At 53.1% G+C, this 23533-nt stretch overlaps 1 protein-coding gene across 1 annotated transcript; it reads left to right on the top strand.

Moving 5' to 3' along the window:
• The first annotated feature begins 3 nt into the window (after positions 1 to 3).
• SNRNP40 (small nuclear ribonucleoprotein U5 subunit 40) lies at positions 4 to 13324 on the top strand. Its single transcript, XM_054086597.1, has 10 exons — positions 4 to 213; positions 1405 to 1534; positions 2368 to 2461; positions 3069 to 3234; positions 3900 to 4022; positions 5049 to 5169; positions 5919 to 6001; positions 6423 to 6484; positions 10026 to 10129; positions 12750 to 13324. The coding sequence occupies exons 1-10, from the start codon at positions 46 to 48 to the stop codon at positions 12797 to 12799; spliced, it is 1101 nt and encodes a 366-aa protein (XP_053942572.1). The 5' UTR covers positions 4 to 45; the 3' UTR covers positions 12800 to 13324.
• The last annotated feature ends 10209 nt before the right edge of the window (positions 13325 to 23533 follow it).

Here is a 23533-nt window from a genome sequence, read left to right as displayed (position 1 = left end):
GTCGCGGGCCAATGGCGGCGCGGCGCGTGCGGCGCGGCCGCGGCGATGATCGAGCAGCAGAAGCGGAAGGCGGCGGGTCCCGCTCCGGGCCCTGCTCCCGGCCCTGGGGCTGACCTCCCGCTCGTGCCCGCGGCCGCCAAGAGGCCCCGCCATGAGCTACCCGGGGCACCGGGGGCAGGGGGACAGCCCCCCCCAGGGGCCCTGCTGCAGGCGGTGCGGGGGGATGGGGGCCTGGGGGGGATGAGGGGAGCGGGAGTAGGGGAGGAGAGGGGAAGGAGGGGGAAAGGAGGGGAGCGGAGACCTAGGGGAAGGGAAAAGAGGGGTTTGGAGAAGGACAGAGAGAGGAAAGAAGAGGATGGGGACTCGGGGGAGGGGACAGGGAGAGGAAAGAAGGGGATGGAGGAGTTGGGGGAAGGGAAAGGGAAAGAAGGTGATGGAGGAAGGAGAGGAGGGGAAAGAAGGGGATGGGGGGCTTAGGAGGAAGTGGGGGAGAAGATGGGAGAGGATGGGGGCTTAAGGGGGGCGTGGGAGGAAGGAGGGGAGGAGGGCTTTGGAGGAAGGGGGGGAAGGACAGGGTATGGGGCTTAGGGAGGCAGAAGGGGATGGGGGAAAAGGAGGGGATGATGAGGCTTTAGAGGGAAGGGAGAGGTTTGGGGGGCAAGGGAAGGGAGGCAGTGGTTCTGGGGAAAGGAAGGGATGACAGAATTTGGGAGGAAAGAAAAGTGGGAGGATTGGGGGGCAGGAAGGGGATGGGGATTGGGGTTCAGTGGATGGGTTGGAGGAGTTTTGGGGTCAAGGGAGGGGATGTGGAGGTTGGGGAGAAAAGGAAGGGGTTGGGGGGAAGGGAGAGGACATCGGGATTTGGCGACAGGAAGGAGGCCATAAAAGGGTGGCAGTTTTGGGGAGAAGCCCCTAAGGGGATGTCAGGCTTTAGAGAATGGGAGCCTAAGAGGGGACAGTGGGATTTGGGGAGAGGGAGGCCCCTCAGGCGTTGGTGGGGTTTAGGTGGGAGGAGACCTTTAAGGAGATTTTGGGGTTTGGGGATGGGGAGGAGGCTGTGAGGGGACAGCAGGGTTTAGGCAGGTGGGAGGCCCATAAGAGAACAACAGAGTTTGGAGAAGGGGGAAGAGCCCTGAAAGCACGTCAGGGTTTCAGGAGCAGTCAAAAGCGGTATGGGGATGTTGGGTTTTGGGCTGAGAGGAGGCGTCCGAGAGGATGTTGGGATTTGGAGATGAGTCTGTGAGGGGATTAGTGGGGGGAAATAAAGCCCCCATGGGGAAAGGGAGAGGGGAAAAGCCCTGCGAGGGGTTGGTGGAGGTTCCTGGTGTGCTGGCTATACCTGACAGGTGCCCTGTGTTCCCTGCCATGGCATCCCCTCACCTCGCTCTCTGTTTCTTCCGGCAGGGTCCGCCACGCTGCTCCTCACTGCAAGCCCCCATCATGCTGCTCTCAGGGCATGAAGGAGAGGTGTACTGCTGCAAGTTCCACCCCAACGGCAACACCCTCGCCTCTGCTGGCTTCGACAGGCTCATCCGTGAGTGCCAGGCTCTGCTCTCCCAGCCCGTGCTGCGCAGGGCAGGGGCTCCCCCAGTTTCAGGCCGTTGAGCTGTAGTGGTATTTTATCTCAGCCCTCAGCTTGCTGGGTCCTGAGCAGGGAGAGCATCACCAGGAGGGGAGGAAGAAGCTTCTTCCAGCTCCTCCAGTAGGTCACTGCCCTGCTGGCCCTCTGATGGGGCTGGCCATGCGCAGTGCTGGTCGCAGCCCTGCATTCCCAGGTCCCTCGCAGAGGGTGCTGTCAGTCTGTGTTTGACTGCAGCAGTCTGTGGAAATGCAGCTTTTAATGCTTTGGGTTGCCAAAATGAAGATTATTATTGTTCTTAATAAATTCAGGTTGATCTAAAACCGTAAATCAGCTCAAACTGCCCTGTCTGTCCTTCTGGGGCTCACATGACTGTAGAAGTGTAGACTGTCCTGAGTTGGAAGGGACTCCCAAGCATCATCGAATCCAGCTCCTGTCCCTGCATAGGATGCCCCAACATTCACACCGTGGGGCTGAGGGCGTTGGCCAAATGCTGCTGGAATCTTGTCAGGCTTGGTGCTGTGACTGCTTCCCTGGGAGCTATTCCAGGGCTCCATCACCTTCTGGGGGAAGAACCTTTTCTTAGCGTCCAACCTAACCCTCTCCTGGCATCTTCCTGCCGTTCCCTCAGGTCCTATTGCCATGTGTTGTCCCGGACTGGAAACGATAGTAGATACAGTACAGACAGTACATAGTTTGCTTTGCTGATTTCCCAGAGAACATCTCCATCCTCATCAGGGAGATGTTACCCTGTTTCCTGTGCTGACCTCTCCCTTCCTTTCCCCCAGTGCTGTGGAACGTCTATGGGGACTGCGATAACTACGCCACCCTGAAGGGACACAGCGGGGCCATTATGGAGCTGCACTATAACACAGATGGCAGGTAAGGGGCATTCAGATCGCTTTGGGCCTCAGCCTGGCTCTTTCTGAAGGAAGGTGCTCCCTGCTGACTGGAGTCCTTTGGAGCATCTCATCATTGTCCCTCCTCAGGCCATGGCATGTATGGTAAACACTGGTAGTGAGGCTTTCCTGGATAAGGGGTGGTGCTTGCATGAGACCCTGGAGTCACCTGTGATCCACCACTGCCCAAGTGTCTTCAGGAACATGGGAAAGTTTGTCTTGGTCATGTGGGAGACGCCAAGGAGGGAAAGAAAATAAGTGAGATATTTCCTAATTTGAAAGGCTTTTTTGCTATTGCATCTGAGCCAGGATTGCCACTGAGCTTTCCTTCTGGTGTTCATCCCAGATAGCATTGGAGGAGGTGGAAAATCAGTCTATGTGTAACTAGAAATGGGGTTTTATAGGAGTAAACCCCCCAGTGTGTCTGCTCTGCTGTCAGTAAGCCTTGTCTTGGTATGTGGGGGCGAATCTTCTTCATGGCACGTCCCCACTGAATGTTTCAAGTGTCGATCACAGAACTCAGCAGTAAAAAAGGTGGGAGAGGGGAAATGCTTCCTAAATAGAGAACCTCACACAATGTTTCTCCACAGCATGCTCTTCTCAGCATCCACAGACAAAACTGTGGCTGTGTGGGACAGTGAGACTGGAGAGAGAGTGAAGAGACTGAAGGGCCATACCTCCTTCGTTAACTCCTGTTACCCAGCAAGGCGAGGACCCCAGCTGGTCTGCACGGGCAGTGACGATGGGACAGTGAAGGTCAGTACATCGGGTTAGTAGGTCATCTGGAATGAAAGCAAGGTAGGATCTTTGAAAGAATTTTTGAGGTCTTCCCATTTAAGTGGAATAAATTCAGCCTTTCATTTCTCTTATAACTGCATTATCTAATAACTTTGATTTCAGAAAGTAAAAATTGAAATAAAATTCGACTGCTGCTTGTTTTCTGTAATTCTTTGAGAAGGATCAAGAAGATTCAGCTGCTCGGTAGTTGTCCTTCTTCCCTTGAACTGCAAAGGTGGGGAGGCCCTGGCCCAGGTTGCCCAGAGCAGTGGTGGCTGTCCCATCCCTGCAGGGGTTCCAGGCCAGGTTGGATGGGGTTTGGAGCCCCTGATCCAGTGGGAGGTGTCCCTGCCCATGGCAGGGGTGAGGCTGGATGGGCTTTGAGGTCCCTTCCAACCCAAACCATTCCATGAACTGCATTAACAAAGCATGAGAAAGACAAGCTGTTGCTTCAATCTCATATGCAGGCCCCTTCTTCCCTCCCCGCCCTCCTGTGCTCCACAGCAGACTTTTATTATGTTTTTCTAGAGAGATCTTGAGATCTGAAAGAGAGCAGTCCGAGTCTGCCAGGAGTCTGTGTGACTGCCTGTAGTTTCAACGTTGAATATCCATGTGCCACTTTAACAACTGCTGTGTCTTTTCAGCTGTGGGATATCAGGAAAAAAGCCGCAGTCCAGACATTTCAGAACACGTACCAAGTCTTGGCCGTAACTTTCAATGACACCAGTGATCAGATCATATCTGGAGGCATTGACAACGATATTAAGGTAGAGCACCTGTGTGATCATGTGCCTTTCCCACCGCATGCACCTTTTCTGTCCCATCACGTCTTGCATTGGTCAAGGACAAATGTGGAAGCCTCTAGTCCATTAATTTTACAGTCACAAGAACTGCACGGACCCACTGTGTCTGACCTGGATGTTGATGTAGGGCTAATAAACTCTGAGGGAGTTGCTCCAGGGCTGTTTGCCATGTGACAGTCCTGGCATTCCTGGCTAGGCAGCCAGCAGTGCTATCACCCTCTGGAAACAGTGTGGTACGCCAGCTCTTCTGGCAGCCTGTGCCTGTCCCGGAGCTGTATATGAGGTAAACTAAAGAAAATGTGGTGACACATCCACACTCTGCCCTCTGCTCCAGTTTGCAGCTTATTTTGTCACCTGCTACTGTGGTAAGTTCTTATTTAAGAGTGAGCACAGTGTTTCATTCAGCTGGTGACTGAGATTCTTCTCATGGCTATATGGCTGTCTGTCTTCCTGTCCATTTAGCCTCGGGCTCTGCTGTTACCTTGGCGTGGGAAGCATGTGCTTGTCTGAGGGCCATCGCCAGGTGTAGCGCTGACACGAGATCTGTTCCGACTGCCCCTCAGAAAGGGCAGGAAAGAATTTTGGGCATTGAACTAGTGCTGCTCTGCGCCATCAGTCAGTGGAGTTTGGGAGGATGCCTGCATGCTTGGGGCTGCTGACGTTTAACTCTTTGGGGCTGGACACGTTTGGTTAGAAGTCTAATGGGATGTCCCTGTCCATGGCAGGGTGGTGGAACTAGATGATCTTTAAGGTCTCTTCCAACCCAAACTATTCTATAATTCTATGAAGTCTTCTAAGGGGCAAATTCCATTTTTCCTGCAACCCACATAAAATTCTAGCCTCGTATTTTGTCCACGTGGATCCCACCAACTGAAATTGAAGGCTGATGTCATGAGATGACTGATCGCTACCAGAGTGAAATGTCTTGGAAACAGCAGTTTCAACAGTCTTGGCTGTCGTTTTCTTAAACCACAATGTTGTGTCTGAAAGGTGTGGGACCTTCGCCAGAACAAGCTCACGTACACGATGAGAGGACACGCGGACTCGGTGACGGGCCTCAGTCTGAGCTCGGAAGGCTCCTACCTGCTCTCTAACGCAATGGACAACACAGGTACGCCCCGCCTGATGTCAGCACAGCTGTGCAGGCAGCTGTCAGGCGCTGCGCTCTTACACAGCCTTCACATGGGGTTTTGGAAGGAACAGCTTGAATTGTTTGATATAATAAAACAAGAGCCAGACGTGGGGTGATGGGAATTTGGCTCCAGAGATAAGGCTGGAATTCTTGTTACACCGGTGACAGTCACGTCCTTTGCAGGGAGTGGGCAGCTGCCTCAGAAGAGTTTGTCACGTCTCCCGAAGGGCAGTGAGGACACAAGCTGTGGCACACATAATTTGCGCAGACAGTTGAACGCAGTCCCGGTCTGGCTCTTGTCAGGGCGGTTTGGCTGTTTCCCACAGCAGGGAATGACAGCACAGTTTCCAAACTGCCCGTCTGCCGTGTGGAGGATGCTCAGCAGTGCTGATCTGATGAGAATCGTGGTCATAGAGTGTGTTAGAATAAAGCAAATGCTCATGTAAGGAGATAGTGGCTGGTTCGTGGCATGATGGGTTTGGATTTTTCCCCTTCTGTTGGCAGCCGTCATAGTGTAATTATAAACTTCTGCATTTGACCTTTCATCTCAAAAAGCTTTCTGCTGGTTTCCTTTTGCTTCTGGGGAAACCTAGGCATGATGAGAACAAGGAGTGTGACCAGGTCTTTGCTCGTTAGCAGCGTGTCTTAGGAAAAGGAGCGTTTCCAGAAGCTGACCTTGCCCCCATGCCTCTGCCATCTCCAGCTAATTACCATGCGTTCTGTTGCAGTTCGCATCTGGGACGTGCGGCCGTTTGCCCCTAAAGAAAGATGTGTAAAGATTTTCCAGGGAAACGTACATAATTTTGAAAAGGTGAGTGTCCTGTAGACCAAAACATGACTGTAAAATGCTGCTGCTATTAACTTTGCTGGAAATTGTTTTTTTAAATTCAAGTTTAAACCAGAAAGGCTTTAATAAGAACTCAAAAAAAGATTAATGCATAAAGTGGGATTCCAATTAAAGCCACAGTAACAAGATTTCTTTGCTTGGTTCAGCTCTAATTAGCTGTAAATTAACTATTTTCTACATTTACTATCTACTTTGTATAAAATAACAAGGCACTGGATGTTTCCAGCAGTAAAATAAAATCGGTAATTACCATCTCGTCTTCCAAAGGGAGATCATTAAAGTGGTGCTCGTGATATTTAAAGTCTCGCGGTGATTTTAATTCAAATAGAAAAGGGAAATGAAATCTTCCTTTGGAAATAGATCTGTGCGTATTCTTTTATTTTAGAATCTTCTGAGGTGCTCTTGGTCCCCAGATGGGAGTAAAATAGCAGGGGGATCGGCCGACAGGTGAGTTGCCGCCCTGTTCCTCTGTTACCATCAATCCCAAATGGTTTTGCAGCACTCCTGGATCATAATCTGAAGGCTCAGACTTGTGCGAGGAGGTTTGAAGACGCAAACAACCCTCTGTGGTCTTCTGTGAGCGTTGTCTGCCCCCAGTACAATAGTGATGTCTTTATCTTGCCTTTGTGTCAGTGGAGGAGTGCCCTATAGATGCAAAACCTTCTTACTGATGCCAAAAGCTGACTAGAGGTCTGCATTGTTGCCTGTGTTCAACCACAAGGGCCAGCAGAGACGGAGCATGGTTCTTGGTGGACTAGGTCACCTGTGGTTGTACTGGCAGGTGCTTGTGAGAGTCTCTGAGAAACAGGAAGTCTCGAAAGTGTGTGTAACTTGGGGGTTATACTGATAAGGACTGCAAATATGGGTTAGATTGCTGCATGGTGCCTCGCAAGACGCATCAGTGGTGTTTCAAGGATCATTCTTGATACTTACTCTAATTAAAGAGTGAAAAATAAAGATCTGACTAAATTAGCACTTACTGGGTTTTTAAATTAGATATTCTATAAATCAAGGTGACCGAGGAGTAAAGTGGGTAGAGGGAAGAAGCCAGCAGAGGGTCTGTGCCAGCCACTGAAGGTCACCGTGAAGGATACCAGCCTCCACTGGAGCAAATCCAGACGCACTCTGATTGACATCGAGACAGGAATTCTGCAGGCCAGAGTCCAGGGCATGGAGCAGGAGTAATCAGCAAATTAATGAGTTTCTGATGGAGGATTGGAAGAACTGTAGCTCTCACTGTCCAGATATAGCAGGACGGGGCGCCACAGCAAGTGGCTGAGACGTGACTCGCCTTTAAGTTCGTGTGGGCAGTAACGGCCTGGTGGAGCGTGTTAGCCTGCTGAGGCTGGGGATCCGCAGGGAAGCATGGCAGGAGGAGTCAGGCTCTTAGGATGGTTCTGCAGGTGCTGATGCAGCTCTGAGCTGGCAGGAAATGTGCTGTGACACCTGTGGGGAGCAGACAGCCATGTCCCAGGACAGGTCAGACAAGGCCGCTCAAATCTTCCTGGTGTCCCTGAGCTTTTACAGGTTTTTTTTTGAGGAGGATGATCTGCGAAAGCAAAGCAAGAGTAAACAAATACTGCATTTATCTGAGTATCAAATAATGTCCTGGTGATTACTTCCTCCTCCCGCGTTACGTGGAGTGAGTGTGTATGCTGGGGGAACAATTACCTGTGTATGGGTTTTGCTGTTTTGCCCTTCAGAAGACTTAGAGTAAAATGATAAAATCATAGAATGGTTTGAGTTGGAAGAGACCTCAAAGCCCATCCGGTTCTCTCCCCAGCCATGGGCAGGGACACCTCCCACTGGATCAGGGGCTCCAAGCCCCATCCAACCTGGCCTTGAACCCCTCCAGGGATGGGGCAGCCACCACTGCTCTGGGCAGCCTGGGCCAGGGCCTCCCCACCCTCACAGCAAAACATTTCTGCCTAAGATCTCATCTCAGTCTGCCCTCTTGCAGCTGAAAACCGTTCCCCCTTGTACTCCCTGATCAGAGCCCCTCCCCAGCTTTCCTGGAGCCCCTTTCAGCACTGGAAGCTGCTCTAAGGTCTCCCTGCAGCCTTCTCTTCTCCAGCCTGAACAACAGCTCTCTCATATAGTTGTCATGTAACTACTTTAAAGCACTTTCCTGTTTTGCACTACCAAATTAAAAACACAACTGCGGAGTGCTTTGAAGAAACAGTCAATATGATTCTTGTGCAGTTGTGCTTGAAGACATGCTGCTTTAAGTAACATTCACGACTTATGTTGCAGACTTGAATTTTTTCCCTTTATGTATTTAAAGAAAATAAATCAAAGAATAGCACCAGCCTGAAAATGAATGCTCCTAGGAAAGCAGGTCTGCCCTCATTGGTATCCAGTCTCCTGTCCGTCTAGCCAGCAAGTGTTATAAATGATTCAGTAATGATTTGGAGGGAAAAGCAGTTCTCTTTTATTTCAACTAAAGGACAGGCTAATTGTAAAAGCAAATGGTGTTCTTCGGCTGGTCTGTAAAGCCCTGAAAAATGGAAAAGACAGGGTGAAACTGAGGAGGTGGTGTTGGTAGCATTGCGTAAGCCTGAAATGGTCCAGCTTTGATATTGAGAGCTTGGGCAGCATGTGTGGCTGACAAACAGGCTCTTGATCCCCAGCATCCTTGAATTCCTGCAGGCGAGACATGGGGATGCACAGCGGCATTGGCAGTCCCCTTCCTGTGGAGCAGCATAATGCAGAAGGTCGATTTTATACGTTTTACGGGCTGTCCCCTCGCCCTTTGCAGTCCCCTATAAACAGCTATAGCGATGCCTCTGGGGTGCACAGCCAGCAGAGCTGCCCTTCACGCCAGACCCAGCCAATTACTGCCCCCTGCTTCTCTTTTTCTGCTCCGGAAGGTTTTGTTTTAGCTGCCAGTCACCTGCCTAAAGATCAAAATGAGAAGGCAGAGTGAGTGTAATCCACAACTGGCAGCTTTCCCTGGCCACCGATTGCTTTGCAGACCTATGGACCTAGTAACAAATGCCATTTCATGTGGTGAGGCCATTGTGTTTGGTAGGGAGGGATGCAATGTTCCTGTGCGCCTGGGTTGTAGGATTTTGCTCAGGGCTTTTGGGTTGATGTGTTAGAAAATCCCAGTCTCTCCTACGGATTCTCACCATAATCAGGATCAAAGTGCTGCTCTGCTTCCCGATGGAGCTGTGTGCAGGCACAGTCAACATCCACGAGGGACAAGCAGTGATCTCAGTACAGTGAGATGTACAGCAAGCCACTATTTCTCTCACTCTGGGACTGTTTATAAGAGTAATCTGAAAGCTGATCCATGCCTGGTGCCTGCAGTTTCTCTTCTGAAGGATGGTTCCTGCACTGCCCTTCAGCCAAGCTGCGGTGCTGAGGCAGGACCCGGCCAGTACTGGGGGCCAGCGGTGAGGCCTGCAGGTGGTTAATCAAAGGAGGCTCCCTAATAAGTGCTGGGAAGTGGATCATGACTTTGTCTATGGATCTCATCCTGCTGTGCCATTAAAGCTGTTGGCTGTGAGGGATTGTGGCTGTAGCAGGGGCTGGGGGAGCACCTGGGCTGCTCTTCGCAGCTTGCCGGCCAGCCCAAGCCAAGGACTGCCAGGCCTGCAGGCAGGGATCTCCGAGGGTGAGAACCCTCTTCCCCATTCCCCTAATTTTCTCCCTTAGCCCGCTGTGTGGCTGCTATTAAGGATCTGTATGGCCTCACGCTTTCAAATCCATCTTAGTGCTGTGAAAGGTGAAACGAGGCTGCTGTGCTGTGACAGCGGCGTGGCTTTTGACACTGATTGATGTGTTAGCTCCTACCTGCTCGGACCTCTGCTCTTTGGGGCTTGGCAGTGCAGCACTTTGTTCCTGAGATGCTGCTTCTTTATCCACACAGAGAGTTGCATCTGTTTCAGCTTGGGTGGTGAACCGCTGCAGGAAGGAGTTGGTGGTGTGTGAGGCTGTTGTTTTCCCTTCTCAAATACCTGCTCTCATAATGATTCTCTTGTAGATTTGTCTACGTGTGGGATACCACATCCAGGAGGATTTTGTACAAGCTGCCAGGCCACGCCGGGTCGGTGAATGAACTGGCTTTCCATCCAGAGGAACCCATCAGTAAGTCCTCCCCACCTCAAGTCAGCCAGGGAAGTAGTTTCAGGGCTGAACTGCTGATCCTCTAGAAAATTACCCCCAAATTGCCTGCGGCTCCAAGGATCAGAGACAAACATAGGGCTAGCAGACTCTGCCAGCTCTTCTGCTGCAGAGAAGTTGGGCTGGCTGTGTCCTGGGGTCCTGAGCTGAGCAGGTGGCTCTGCTGCTGCATCCTCCACCTGAACAGCAGCAGCGTGGCTGCCGTCCTGCATGGTCGGGGCTGTTGGCGATGCCTGTGGGTGGCCGTGAGCCGTGGCTTGGCTGCTGCTGCCTGGAGCTCGTCCAGACTTCCCAAGGGCCATGGAAAAACATTGGTACTGGGGTACCTGGGGTTGGACATGAGGGATATAACCATGCGGTTGGTGATCTAAGGAGTTAGAGTAACCTGGGATCATTTCCCCAGCCTGGGGTCTCTAACTTACCCAAAAGCTGTGGGAAGCAAACAGGGCTCTTTGTGCAGCGGGCTTTGTCTCTGTTCTGGAGATGTCCTGCGCGTGGTGTCATGTATCAGAGCTGATGGCTCTTTCAGAACCATTTTAGCCACCGTGCATGAGCTGAGCCCAGATTTGGATTGGTTTCTTGGCGCAGCATGTGGCCTGGGCAGGACTGCGGGGTGCTGTTTGTTTCTATGGAAACGCTTGCGCCACCGGCCAGGTCACGGCATTGCTCCAGCCAAAAACTGACAAGAGGCAGCCCCAAAGAGAAGCCAGGAGCTCGGCTTTGCCGAGGATGACAGTCTCTGCAGCAGGGCAGTGAGTTATGGCTTTGTTCCTTGATTATTCATTGCCCTGTCTTCAGATCAGAGGCTGTGCTGGGAGAGTGGAGCAGCCTCCTCTCCGGTTTGGAGCGGATTGTTTGTGATTGCGTTCTGCTGAGCAACTCTTTGTGAATCAATCACTCGGCTTCAAATAAAAATTAGAAACCTACCCAGGCGTTGCAGGCGAGTTACACAGCTGATTTCTACTAACTGAGAACGTAAATCTTGGAAATCGCTGCACCCACTGCACAATACTCGCTTGCAGGGGGGCTAAGGTGCAGTGAGATGACAGGCATCAGCCTGCGAGTTCTAGAAATGCCCTAGATCTCTCCTGGACTCGAAGGAAACCGTTGTCAGTGTCAAGAGCAGCGCTTCTGGGTCATTCTTTTGATGCTCATGTGTTAAATTACCTGAGGAGCCTTCTGTGGGTGCAGGCGGTTCGCTGGGTGCTGTAGTTCGGTGCCAGCTGTGATTTGCCTGATAGAATAATAAGGTGCCACTGAGGCTTTTGTGGCCAGCCTGTGCCCTCTAGTGGCACGCAGTCCTGACAGCACTGCCCACTTTGCGATCTGAACACTCCTTGCGATGAAAGCAACACTTCCAGATGCTCTTTGACATTACCTGCGGTGCGCCTGCCTTGGGACAGGGTAGTGGCAGCCACGCCATACAGCGTGGGCTTAGAATCACATAATGGGTTTGGTTGGAAAAGACCTTTAAGATCATTGAGTCCAACCATTGATCCAGCCCTGCTAAGTCCGCCACCAGACCATGTCCTCAAGTACAACATCTACTCATCTTTTAAACCCCTCCAGGGACGGTGACTCAACCACCTCCCTGCGGAGCCTCTGCCAGTGCCTGAGAACCCTTTCAGAACAGATTTTCCTCCTAATATCCGACTTAAATCTCCCCTGGCACATAGTAAGGCCATTTCCCTTGTCCTGTCACTGACTACCAGGGAGAAGAGAGCAGCACCCACCTCACTACAACCTCCTTTTAGGTAGTTGTAGAGAGCGATGAGATCTCTCTTCAGTCTCCTTTTTTCCAGGCTCAACAGCCCCAGCTCCCTCAGCAGCTTCTCGTAAAGCTTGTGCTCTAAGCCCTTAACCAGATTTGTTGACCTTCTCCGAACGCGCTCCAGCCCCTCAATGTCTTTCACGTACTGAGGGGCCCAAAACCAAACCCAGGGCTTGAGGTGCAGCCTCACCAGTGCCGAGCACAGGGGGACGATCCCTTCCCTGCTCCTGCTGGCCACACTATCCTTCATCCAAGCCAACGTGCTGTTGGCCTTCATGTCTACCTGGGCCACTGCTGGCTTATGTTTAGCCAACAATCAGTCAACACCCCCAGGGCTTTCTCCTCCAGGCAGCTTTCCCACCACTCCTCTCTAGGCACTGCATGGGTTCGTTGTGACCCAAGTGCAGGACCCAGCACTTGGCCTTGTTGAACCTCATGCAGTTGGCCTCGGCCCATGGATCCAACCTGTCCAGGTCCCACTAGAGCCTGCCTACCCTCTGGCAGCTCAACGCTCCCACCCAACTTAGTATCATCTGCAGACTTAGTGAGGGTGCACTGGATTCCCTCATCCGTGTCATTGATAAAGATATTAAACAGAACTGGCCCGGGTACCGAGCCCTTGGGTGTCTGAGCAGTAATTCCATGACGTTTTCGCGGAGTAAATAAAATTTAGCTTTCTAGATCACTTCCAGCAAGTGAAATGAGTAGTTCAATCCAAATGGAGCGTTGTGAGTGAGGTCTCCAACTGCTGTGTTTCATTTTTATGAAACATTCATTTTCATTTTTCCTCTCTTTCCCCTCACTCTCCCACAGTACTCTCTGCATCCAGCGACAAAAGACTGTACATGGGGGAGATCCAGTGAAGCCGACAAGGAGCTGAAGGGATTCCTGCCCTCGCAATCCTTGGTTTACAGAAGTCGGGTGGACTTTCTTCTCAACGGTGCCAGCCCTCCTCACACTCGTGGCAGTGGGAAAACACTGGAGCAGCCCGATGAGCCCAGCTGCCCTCTCACGGGCTGTGGGCATCTCCCTGTACAGCGTTTTTTCCATCCCCTTTTCAATTTGGAATTGAAAAAATTTTCATTTTGGCTGTTAAACCTTTACCCAGACCATCTGAAATCGGGAAAATCTGTTTAAATTCCCTATGTTGCTTTGTATATTCCCTGTCAAATTTCTCGTTGTTTTTTTTTATATGGTCAAACCTGAAATAGGTAGCTTTGTACAAGAGCTGTGTGGATGGGATTTATTGTTCTGGTTCCCTTTTCCATTGTGCGATGCTAAGTCACGGCCCTCACTCATATATAACCAGGGAAAACCACAGGCGTGAACTTCAGAAGAGCAGCTTTATTTTTTATTCATGGCAATAAAAATGACCACACTTGAAATAATTATTGGGCTGCTGCTGAGTCCTGTTTTCATGTTTTGAGTAAAATCCAGCCTCCCGCTATAAATACATGGACGACAAGCAAGTTTTTTGTGACAGGTACAGTGTAGTTGGAGCTCAGCCGGGCTGTTCCCCTCTCCCAACTCGGGCTGGCAGGAGGCTGGTCCGAGGTGGTGGCAGCTTCTCGAGCAGGCTGGCTCTGTACCTCAGACCTGTGGCCAGCCGCTGGGACGATGCAAGGGTGGCTGCATCAGGCCTGAGCTTCGCAGAATCGGAATCGCTTGCTTGGAAAAGACCTTTGAGATTACCAAGTCCAGCCACACCTGTCCACTGCCAAACCAGATCCCTGAGCACCTTGTCAACTCATCCTTTAAACCCCTCCAGGGATGGGGACTGCACCACCTCCCTGCGCAGCCTCTGCCAGAGCCTGAGAGCTCTTTTGGTGAAGAAATTTTTCCTGATGGCTAATCTGAGCTTGCCCTGGCACCGAGTCTCTGTGAGAACACACAAGGGGGTTCCCCAGGCTGCAGGTTGTTGTCTGTTGTTAATTTTAACTTAGTATGAAGAATTCATGCTGCATTCTCTCCTGCATGTGTCCACCTTGGCTTTTATCCTTCTTTTCCCCCATTTTCTCCCCATTTGCTGCCGTGGCTCAGGCTATATCAGGCGTTTCTCACCTCTCGCTGCCATTCTGCCCCATCCCAGAGGAGGCTTCCCAAAGGCTGCGGTTCGATGGGACGATGGAGCGTGGACACGCAATGCTTCCTCCCTGACAGTGCCGTAGGGCTGTCCTGCACAGTCAGGGCCAGAGTTAGACCAGGAGGAGTCTGCTGCAGCCACTGGGGATTTAAGAGCTGGAAAGCTGGTGCAATTTGTGTGGTGTAAAGGGAAGAAGAGCAGGGCTCCCTTGGGAGTGCTTCTTGTCCTTGCTGTGGGCAGCAGAGGAAAGCGGGAGGATGACACACTGGGGGCCAAAGCAGACCCAGTGGCTTTGAAGGAGGCAGGGAAATGTGGCTGTGTTTGCCGGGAGGGGTGTGTGGCACAGCCCCTGCTCCCCATCACCTGGGGTGGTTCCTGTTCCAGTCCCATGTCCCATCCCTTGGGAATGTGGGACCTGGGAATGTGGGACCTGGCTCTCCACAGTGTTTTGAAGACCTTGAATCATCTTATATCTTAAATGGTCACAGGCAAAGTGATTTTGGGTGCAGACAGGGGTGGGCAGCTGGAGAGCAGAAATGGGTTTAGCTGTTGGGAAACCATCAACTCCAACTCCGCCTCCTTCCCTGACCCTCTTCATCCATGGGTTGATGGATTTGAGCATCAGGTCTGAATACTCAGGCTCAGCAGATCTCCAGGTTCAAATCCATGGAAGATCAGCTTCACCAGCGTGAGTCTGGTCCTGGTCCGCTGCCGACATCCACCTCCTGTCATTCCCCCAATTCCAAATGGGAATGGCAGGTAGGAGCCCACAGGACTAGCTGCTGCAATCCCGATTGTCCTTCCGAAGCTCCTGCTGTCCCCCACAGCTGTTTGTCCCCACTGGGGGAACCGTGAATGGCTGGAGCCAGGAGTTGGGAAGGCGATGGAGCTGACGCGGGAAGACCCATCACCAGATCACGGTGGATGAATGTATTTGAACGCAAACAAATCACCCTCCAGCTGAAGAGGCAGGCGGAGAGAGCTGGAGGCAGGGGGGAGATTTATTTTTAACTCTGCAGAGTATTAAATAACGTGCCCTGAAATGCATATAAATGAGAACTGGGACTCCAGCTGGGAGCACTGGGATTTGGGATGGACCTCTCCGGAGCCACCAAGACAGGAGCCCTTCTCCTGAGGACCCTCTGGCCACTCACCCAGGGCTGCGGGGCAAGGAGGGTGCAGGCACATGGATTTAGGGTTTAATTAGAGCCTGTTATAATCCTCAAGGTTTTATGATTTTATTTGGACGTGTGCCCAAGTGTCAGAGGCAAGAGAGACTCTTGGGGCCGAAGCCAGCGGTGCCAGGCTGGGAACCCTGCTGGTTGCTGAATTAAAAGAAGAAATAGAAGGGTTGATTTCTTTTTTTCCTGACACCCAGCCCAGGAACCTGCAGGGGAACACGGGAGCAGCATGGCACTCCTCCTGCCATGACTCGTGGTGGTTTTTGTCGAGCAGCGGTTGCTGCACCCAGTGGTCCCGCAGAGCCGGGGGGTCCCATGCTGGATGCTCAGCAGCTCCCGTCGGGCAGGGGGCTGCATGGATCCACACCCACCCAGGGGCGAGCGGGTACCACCCCTCTGCCCCCGGCCACCCCTCCATCATGTCAGCTCCAGTGTCCAAAGACAGTGACCCAGATTGGGGAAATGATCCGGATTAACACTAAATCCCCTGGCCCTGAGGGAGCAGCCGGGCAGAGCGAGCCCACTGCTGGGGCAGGCAGCCAGTTTGCTTCGAGGGCATCTCCCCAGCACGGGCAACGCTGTGTCATGAGCACTGGGAAACTTGTCGCAGCAGTGAGTGCTCAGCCCAGCTTCCCTGGAAGGTCCTCGCACTGTCCCAGCACTGCGAGAGGGAACTGTGTTCCTCAGCGCCAGGGAATTTCCAGATCAAAGAAGCCTCCAACAGCAATGGAGGGTGAGGAGGCAGACGTGGGTGGGCAGCTCTGAGTTACGGCTGCCAATTAGCGTCCGCAATCAGGGCCGGATCGATGCTCAACCCCTGTGCCCGTGACAGCTCGGACCATGTGTCCCTGCGGAGACCTGAGAGGTGGGGTGGGAGAAACACCAGCCTGCTCCCAACAGGATGTGTTCACTGGATGGTAATTACAGTCCCGTCAAGACAATTTATGGATTTAGTGTAGGATCATAGAATCATGGAATCATTGATGTTGGAAAAGACCTCGAAGCTCACCCAGTCCAACCATCAGCTCAACTCCACCGTGCCGGCTAAACCATGTCCCAAAGCGACATCTGCATGTTATTGATGCCCTCCAGGGATGGAGACTCCCCCACTGCCCTGGGCAGCCTCCGCCAGGGCTTCACCACTCCTTCCAAAAAACAATTCTCGTAATATCCAACCTGAGCCTCTCCAGGCACAACTTGAGGCCATTTCCTCTCATCACTTGGCACTTGGCAGAAGAGCCCAGCACCCACCTCTCCCCAACCTCCTTTCAGGAGCTGCAGAGCCTCCTCTTCTCCAGACTGAACAACCCCAGGTCCCTTAGTTGCTCCCAGAACCCCTGGGCTCCAGACCCTTCCCAGCTCCACTCCCTTCTCTAGACACGGTGTAAGACCTCAATGTCCTTCTTGTAGTGAGGAGCCCAAATCTGAACCCAGGATTCGAGGTGTGGCCTCACCAGCACTGAGCCCAGTGGGACGATCCCTTCCCTGCTCCTGCTGGCCACCCCATGGCTGATCCGAGCCAGGATGCTCTTGGCCTTCTTGGCCACCTGGGCCACTGCTGGCTCATGTTCAGCCGCTGTTGACCAGCATCCCAGGGCCTTTTCCACCATGTAATTTGTGGTACACGGAGCGCAGAAGGTTTGATGCTCTGCAGAGCCCAGCCTGGGCACAGGTGAAACCAGCAGACCTTGGGCTCAGCCTTCCCCTGGGCTCAGCCTTCCCCTGGGCTCAGCCTTCCTCTGAGCTCAGCCTTCCTCTGAGCTCAGCCTTCCCCTGGGCTCAGCCTTCCCCTGGGCTCAGCCTTCCTCTGGGCTCGCTGCCGGACCCCAACCATGAGGGGCTGGCACGCATGGCAGGGCTGGCACGGGACCATGGCAAATCCTTGCTATGCAAAGTGTTTGCTGCAGAGCTGTGCCCTGCACATACATACATGCACACACATGCATGCACACATAAGCATGTGTACGCATGCCTCTGCCCATGTATGTACATGCATGCACACATCTATTAAACACACACACACAGGTGCAAACAACCCCACCCCCACGCGCGCGTGTGCCAGTGCCGCTGCCGCATGAACCTAAGTGAGTGCAGACCCTTCTTGGCTCCCATCCCACACCGGAGCCGCGCCAGCTCCAAGGCATCGCAGCAGCAAACCATTGAAGGCATAATCCAAGTGCAGAGAAAATTGTTTTCTTAAATAGGTTTGTTCCTCCAAGGGAGGTATTTGCTTGAGAGGTTTCCACTATAAATTAAATCTGTCCCGGGATCCAGATAAACGGCTACAGCGCAACAGAGCTGCTCTGGTGAGGGGCTGCCAGCTGCTTCCCGGCCTTTCCAGGGGGGCTGTGGCACCAGCAGTGCCTCTCTCCCATGGCCCTGCATGGCTGTCCCCACCCCGTCCCCATCCTTATCCCTGTATCCCAGTCCTTGACCCTTCAGCAACACCAGCATCAGCAAGCGATCCCAGCAAAAGGTGAAGGTGGTACCCAGAGCACCCCAGCAGCTTGCGGCGGGCCAGATCCTGCGCTGGGTGCTGGTCATTGCTGCTGAGGAGGGCAACGAGGCTGGGGAAGGGTCTGGAGCACTGGTCTGATGAGGAGCAGTGAGAGACCTGGGAAGGGTGAGGGGAGAGATCATCGCTCTCTGCAGCTCCCAGAAAGGAGGTTCTGGTGAGGTGGGTGCTGGGCTCTTCTCCCCAGTAACAAGTGATGGGATGAGAGGAAATGGCCTCAAGTTGTGTCAGGAGAGGTTTAGATTGGAGATTAGAAAAAATTTCTTCACTGACAGAGTGGTGAAGCCCTGGCAGAGGCTGAGCAGGGAGGTGGGGCAGCCCCCATCCCTGGAGGGGGTCAGAAACCGCGTAGATGTGGCGCTTTGGCGACATGGTTTATCAGGCACAGTGAGGTTGAGCTGACGGTTGGACTGGAGGAGCTTGGAGGTCTTTTCCAACTTTAACAATCCATGATTCTATGATCCCTACGCTGGGCATGACCGGGAAGTCCCAGCTCCCACCCTGCCCCTGTCACCCCCTCCAACTACCTCCTGTCCTTCCTCCGGCACTTCTTCCACCTTTTCCCACCACTGCTCCAAGGCCTCTAATGAATTTTGATAGTTACAATAAGCAAGTGATAATTTCTAAAAGAATGGAAAACAATTATTTGCTCTGTTGGGGGATTAGAGGATATTTAGTCTCTATTTAATGGAAAACTAATTAAATTACATGAGCAAGTGAGTAGGAATTTTTTGTTAATTATGAATTTTGCGAGCTACAAAGGCTAAATGATGATGGATTCTCTAATCTGCTGTGCTCGTCGCTAGACGCCGAGATAAGATGACAACTGAGAAAGAACGGTATGAATGCATTTTAATTTCTATATTGATTCAATAACACTCGGCTGAACAGCGATCCATTAAGGGTGATCTGCGGGAGCTGACGTTGATTGGCAGGCTGGCAGCTAATTATGTTAAAACTGGGGAAAGGTTGGTTAAATAGACCTGTGCTTATCGACAGAGGTGGCGAGGAAGTCGCTTTGGTTTGGTTGGCTCCACTGTGGCCCTTCCTGTGGTCCCTGCGGGGTTGGGCAGGCATTGGCTGAGCTGTGTGGGTGATACAAGGTGTCCGTCGGGGCTGCAAGTCGATGGGGTTTGAGGCTGTTCCCGGGCGAAGAGAGAAGGGATGGGTCAGGGTCAAGGCCAGCAGCAGAGGTGCTGGGGCTGGGCTGGTGTCCGGTACCCCCAGCACAGACCTGATGCCCAGATTTGGTCTCCCCATCACGGAAAGCGTTCCTCAACCAGGCATGGAGTGCCCCTCACTTCAGGGCTGAGGTGACCTTGACCCTGGGGATGGGGCACCCTTGACCCCAGGGATGAAGCATTCCTGACCCCAGGACCAGGGTATCCCGGGACCCAGAGCTGGAGCATCCTTGACCCCAGGGATGGAGCACTCCCGACCCCAAGGCTGGAGCATCCTTAACTCCAAGACCTGCGCATCCATGACCCAAGGTATGGAGCAGTCCTGACCCCGGGGCTGGGGCAACCTTCACCCCAAGGATGCAGCCATCCTGACCCCAGGCCATCCCTGGACCCAGAGCTGGAGCATCCTTGACCCCAGGGCTGACCTCAGGGCTGGGGCAGCCTTAACCCTAGGACTGGGGCATCCATGACCCCAGGGATGAAGTATTCCTCACCCCAGGTCTGAAGCATCCTTGACCCCAGGGATGGAGCATCCTTGACCTCTGGTCTGAAGCATCCTGAACTCCAAGACCTGCGCATCCATGACCCCAGGTATGGAGCACTCCTGACCCCAGGGCTGGGGTGACCTTGACCCCAGGGACACAGCCATCCTGACCCCAAGACCAGGGCAAACCTAGACCCAGAGCTGGCGTGTCTCTGACCCCAGGGCTGACCTCAGGGGTGGGGTGACCTTAACGTCAGGACTGGAGCATCCGTGACCGTAGGGATGGAGCAGTCCTGACCCCAGGACCTGCATATCCGTGACTCCAGGGATGGAGCACTCCTGACCTCAAGTTGGGGCACCTCCGACCCCGGGACTGGGGCATCCTTGGACCCAGGGATCAAGTTTCCCTTACCCCAGGGTTGGGATACCACTGACCCTAGAGCCGAAACACCTCTGACCTTGATGCTGGGACATTCCTGTCCCGAGGCTGCTCTGTCCCAGCACAGCCCGGAGGAGCTGTGTCCATCCCCACCACCTGCTCCAGCTTATCCCATTGGAAGGTGCTGGGCTGCACCTCAACCCCTTCTCCTGGGGCTGTTCTGCCACTCCAGCCACCGGTTAATTAGGGGCTCATTAGCATGAATCCCAGAGACCTTCATCCCTCAAGCAGCAGGGGAGCGCGGATCACGGCTCTTCAGCCCAACTCCAGCCACCCAGCGGCCTCTGGAGCATTGAACCCGAGCGAAACACAAACTCCATCCCTGCTCCCCATTAAGGGGAATTACCCAACCTGCTTAATTATGCGTGACCTGTGCCAATGATTTGCATGTGTTTACCCCGCACTGATTTAGATGATGCATCAGAATAAATACCTTTTCCTCGTCACCATAACCCAGATAGATGGGGCCCCTTCGAAGATTTCTTTGTCAATAAACATGCCAAAAATCATCACTCTGTCTTGTTCTGACAACTGAGTGTCATTAATTACTGCCTGAGTGGGTGAAAGACGCTAGTGAGTCCCTTTGGCTTTGTCTCCACGGCAGCTCCCACAGGCTGGCACATCCCTGCCAGCTCCTCCCAGGACATCCCTGAGCTGAGATTTGGTGCTTTGAAATAAATACATGCCCAAAATTCAGACTGCGAATCATCCCCGAGCCCAGAAAATGGTTTCAGCCCAAAAGAAGAAAAAAAAAATGATAAAATCACAGAATGGTTTGAGTTGGAAGGGACCTTAAAGCCCATTCAGTTCTTAAAGCCCATCCAGTTCCACACCTGCCATGGGCAGGGACACCTCCCACTGGATCAGGGGCTCCAAGCCCCATCCAACCTGGCCTGGAACCCCTCCAGGGATGGGGCAGCCACCACTGCTCTGGGCAACCTGGGCCAGGGCCTTCCCACTCTCATTGTGAAGAATTTCTTCCTAAAGTCTAATCTAAACCTTTCCTCTTCCAGTTTAATGCCATTCCCCCTCGTCCTGTCACTCCATGTCCTTGTAAAAAGCCCCTCCCCAGCTTTCCTGGAGCCCCTTTCAGCACTGGCAGCTGCTCTAAGGTCTCCTCAGAGCCTTCTCTTCTCCAAGCTGAGCAACCCCAACTCTCTCAGCCTGCTCTCATACAGGAGGTGTTCCAGCCCTCCGATCATCTCTGTGGCCTCCTCTGGACCTGTTCCAACAGCTCCATCTTCTTACGCTGAGGACTCCAGAACTGGACACAGGGCTCCAGATGGGGTCTCACCGGAGTGGAGCAGAGGGGCAGAATCCTCTCCCTCACCTGCTGGTCCCACAGCTTTGGATGCAGCCCAGGGTCCGCTTGACTTTCTGGGCTGCGAGCGCACGTTGCCAAAATCAACTGCAAGACCCCAGAAAGTAAAAAGAAGGGAAAAGCTCAAGCCCAGTGCCAGGGCAGAACCACAATGTCCCGAGGGACTGCCAGAGCCCCGGGGTGAGCAGAGAAATCATCCACCATTGGCAATCAGGGACATCTGTGATCCCCCAGGGATATGTGGTGTCAGCAAAGCAGAAGCTCAGCCCTAAGGGAGATGGCTCCTCTCCCATCTCCATCCCAACAGCCCAGATGGGGTTGAAGCCATTTCCAGGCTCCTGGAGATTTGGGAGGAGGCTCCGGCATTGCCAACCTGATGGGTGCTGGGGAAACGGAGACCCACCAGGGCTTGGTGGCAGCTCTGGGTGTATCTCAAAGGTTGTATCTTTACGGTTTGCTCCCATCCCCATCAACAAATAACATGTCTCTAATTTAATTTCCTCCATAATTTTAGTTATCTGTATTTTTTTCTTGCTAAAATCCAACAGCCGAGGGTTGTGGGGTATGAGGGTCACGAGTTACAAGCACAGTAAAAGACACAGTCTTGGGCTCGTTTCCCACCCGCTCACAAATGAAGTTATCTCCTTGCCTTCTAGGGAAGAAGAGTCAGGTAGGATCTCGGTGCCATTGTGTTGGGTTTCCTGATTTTGCTTTTCTTTGGTGTTTTTTGGAGCTGATGGGAAGGGTTGAGCGGAGTGGATTTGCCCAGTCCTTGCCAAGGAGATGCTGTGGGGTTGTTGAGTCCTCACGGGTTTTTTTTGACCCATGGGGTGAAACCAGCCCTTCTGTGCTTAAATAGAAGAGGAAACCACAAGCTTGATGCTGAAGATGGAGCACTTCCAACACTTCCACTTAGGCAGGGAGGAGCCAGAAAGGAGCCAGGGACACCTGTCATCATGGGATGAGGGTGACAGGAGCTCTCTCAGGCCCACGGTGAGGACCTGGGGGTGATGGAGTCAAGCCCACAGTGGGCGTATCACTGTGGATGTCCACGGTGGGATCCTTGGCAGCCTGCAAGGCAACATGGGTGTGCGCAGGGCTGGTGGAGGCTGCAGCTCAGACCTCCCTGTTTCCCAACTGCCCTCTGGCTCAGTCTGGGTTCAACCACCTCTCCCAGGGCCCCTCGTTAGAAGCATCACTTGGTGAACCCACTGCGCTTTTGTGGCATGATTTTTGCATCCATGGAAGCCAAGTGTTTTCTGCACAGTCCTCCAGCCATGCGTGAGCCTCCCAAAACACTCCTGGGAGCACAGAACAGCTGTGAGGGAGAGAAATTCCCACCACGGAAGATGATGATAAAGCTCCAGGTGTGGCAGGTGCTGAAAACTGGTCCCACAGAGATGTATGGGCTGGCTGCACTCCTGCAAGCTTGGATGGTCCAGAACTGACGATGGGCAGATCGACACTTGCACACAAATTCATCTGTAAGATTGCAGCCTCTCGGATCCCGTGCAGAGCTGCTCTGACTCCTAACAGCATGCGGGGCTGCTTGAGATGCTTCCTTATAAAAATCAGAGCTGAGGATTAAGAAGAAATCATGGAACTGAAAGGCGGTGAGCTGTTTCCACGTCCTTCTGCTGGGTGGCATTTCAGAAGGCGGTTTCTAAAGCAGCATCTTGGTTATTCCTTGGCAGGTGTGCACCATCCAAACCCCCTCAAGGTGTGCTGTGAAAAAAGAATAAAGGCGAGACAGATGCAGGGTGGTTTGGGGCCATACCCTGTCTGCACCAGCCTGGACCTGCTGGATTTGAGCCCGCGAGCCCTCTGCAGCAGAGACCCAAAGCCGGGGGCTGGGTGCTGCCTTGCTGCTGGCTAGCGATCGTTCCTGGCTTTGGAGCTGCAAGCAGAGCAGGGTTTGGGAGGAGGATCATGAGACTTTTCCTCCCAGGGATGGGCCAACTGTCCTCCTGCAGGAGCCACCCCAGGGAGCCTCCAGGGGAGGTGCCTGTGAGGTTCCATGTGCTGCCATGTCCCTGTGCTGTGGGGTCTCCATCCTGTGGGGTCTCTGTGCCGTGGGGTCCATGTGCTATGGGGTCTCCTTGCTCGGGGTCTCCATGCTGTGGGGTCTCTGAGCTGTGGGGTCCACTTGCTGCCAGCTCCCTGTGCTTGGGGTCCCTGTGCTGTGGGGGTCCCTCTGCTACTGCTTCACTGTGCTACAGGGGTCACTGTGCACTGAGCTGTGAGGTCCTTGTCCTGCTAGGTCCCAGTGCTTGGGTTACCTGTGTTGTGGGGTCTCTGTGCTTGGGCTCTCAGTGCTGTGGGGTCCCTGTGCTGTGGGGTCCCTGTGCTGTGGGGTTTCCTTGCTCGCGGTCCCTGTGCTGTGGAGTCTCTCT

The sequence above is a fragment of the Cuculus canorus genome, chromosome 22 (genome assembly GCF_017976375.1).
Source record: "Cuculus canorus isolate bCucCan1 chromosome 22, bCucCan1.pri, whole genome shotgun sequence".
Classification (NCBI taxonomy): Eukaryota; Metazoa; Chordata; class Aves; order Cuculiformes; family Cuculidae; genus Cuculus; species Cuculus canorus.
Note: the sequence above shows the minus strand (reverse complement) of the source record. Positions and strands in the feature narration are given on the sequence as shown.

Coding starts and splice junctions, on each gene's coding strand:
- SNRNP40 (XM_054086597.1), top strand. CDS start 46: ATGATCGAGCAGCAGAAGCGGAAGGCGGCGGGTCCCGCTCCGGGCCCT. Junction 1,535..2,367: donor TGGCTTCGACAGGCTCATCC/GTGAGTGCCAGG, acceptor CCTTTCCCCCAG/TGCTGTGGAACGTCTATGGG. Junction 3,235..3,899: donor GTGACGATGGGACAGTGAAG/GTCAGTACATCG, acceptor GTGTCTTTTCAG/CTGTGGGATATCAGGAAAAA.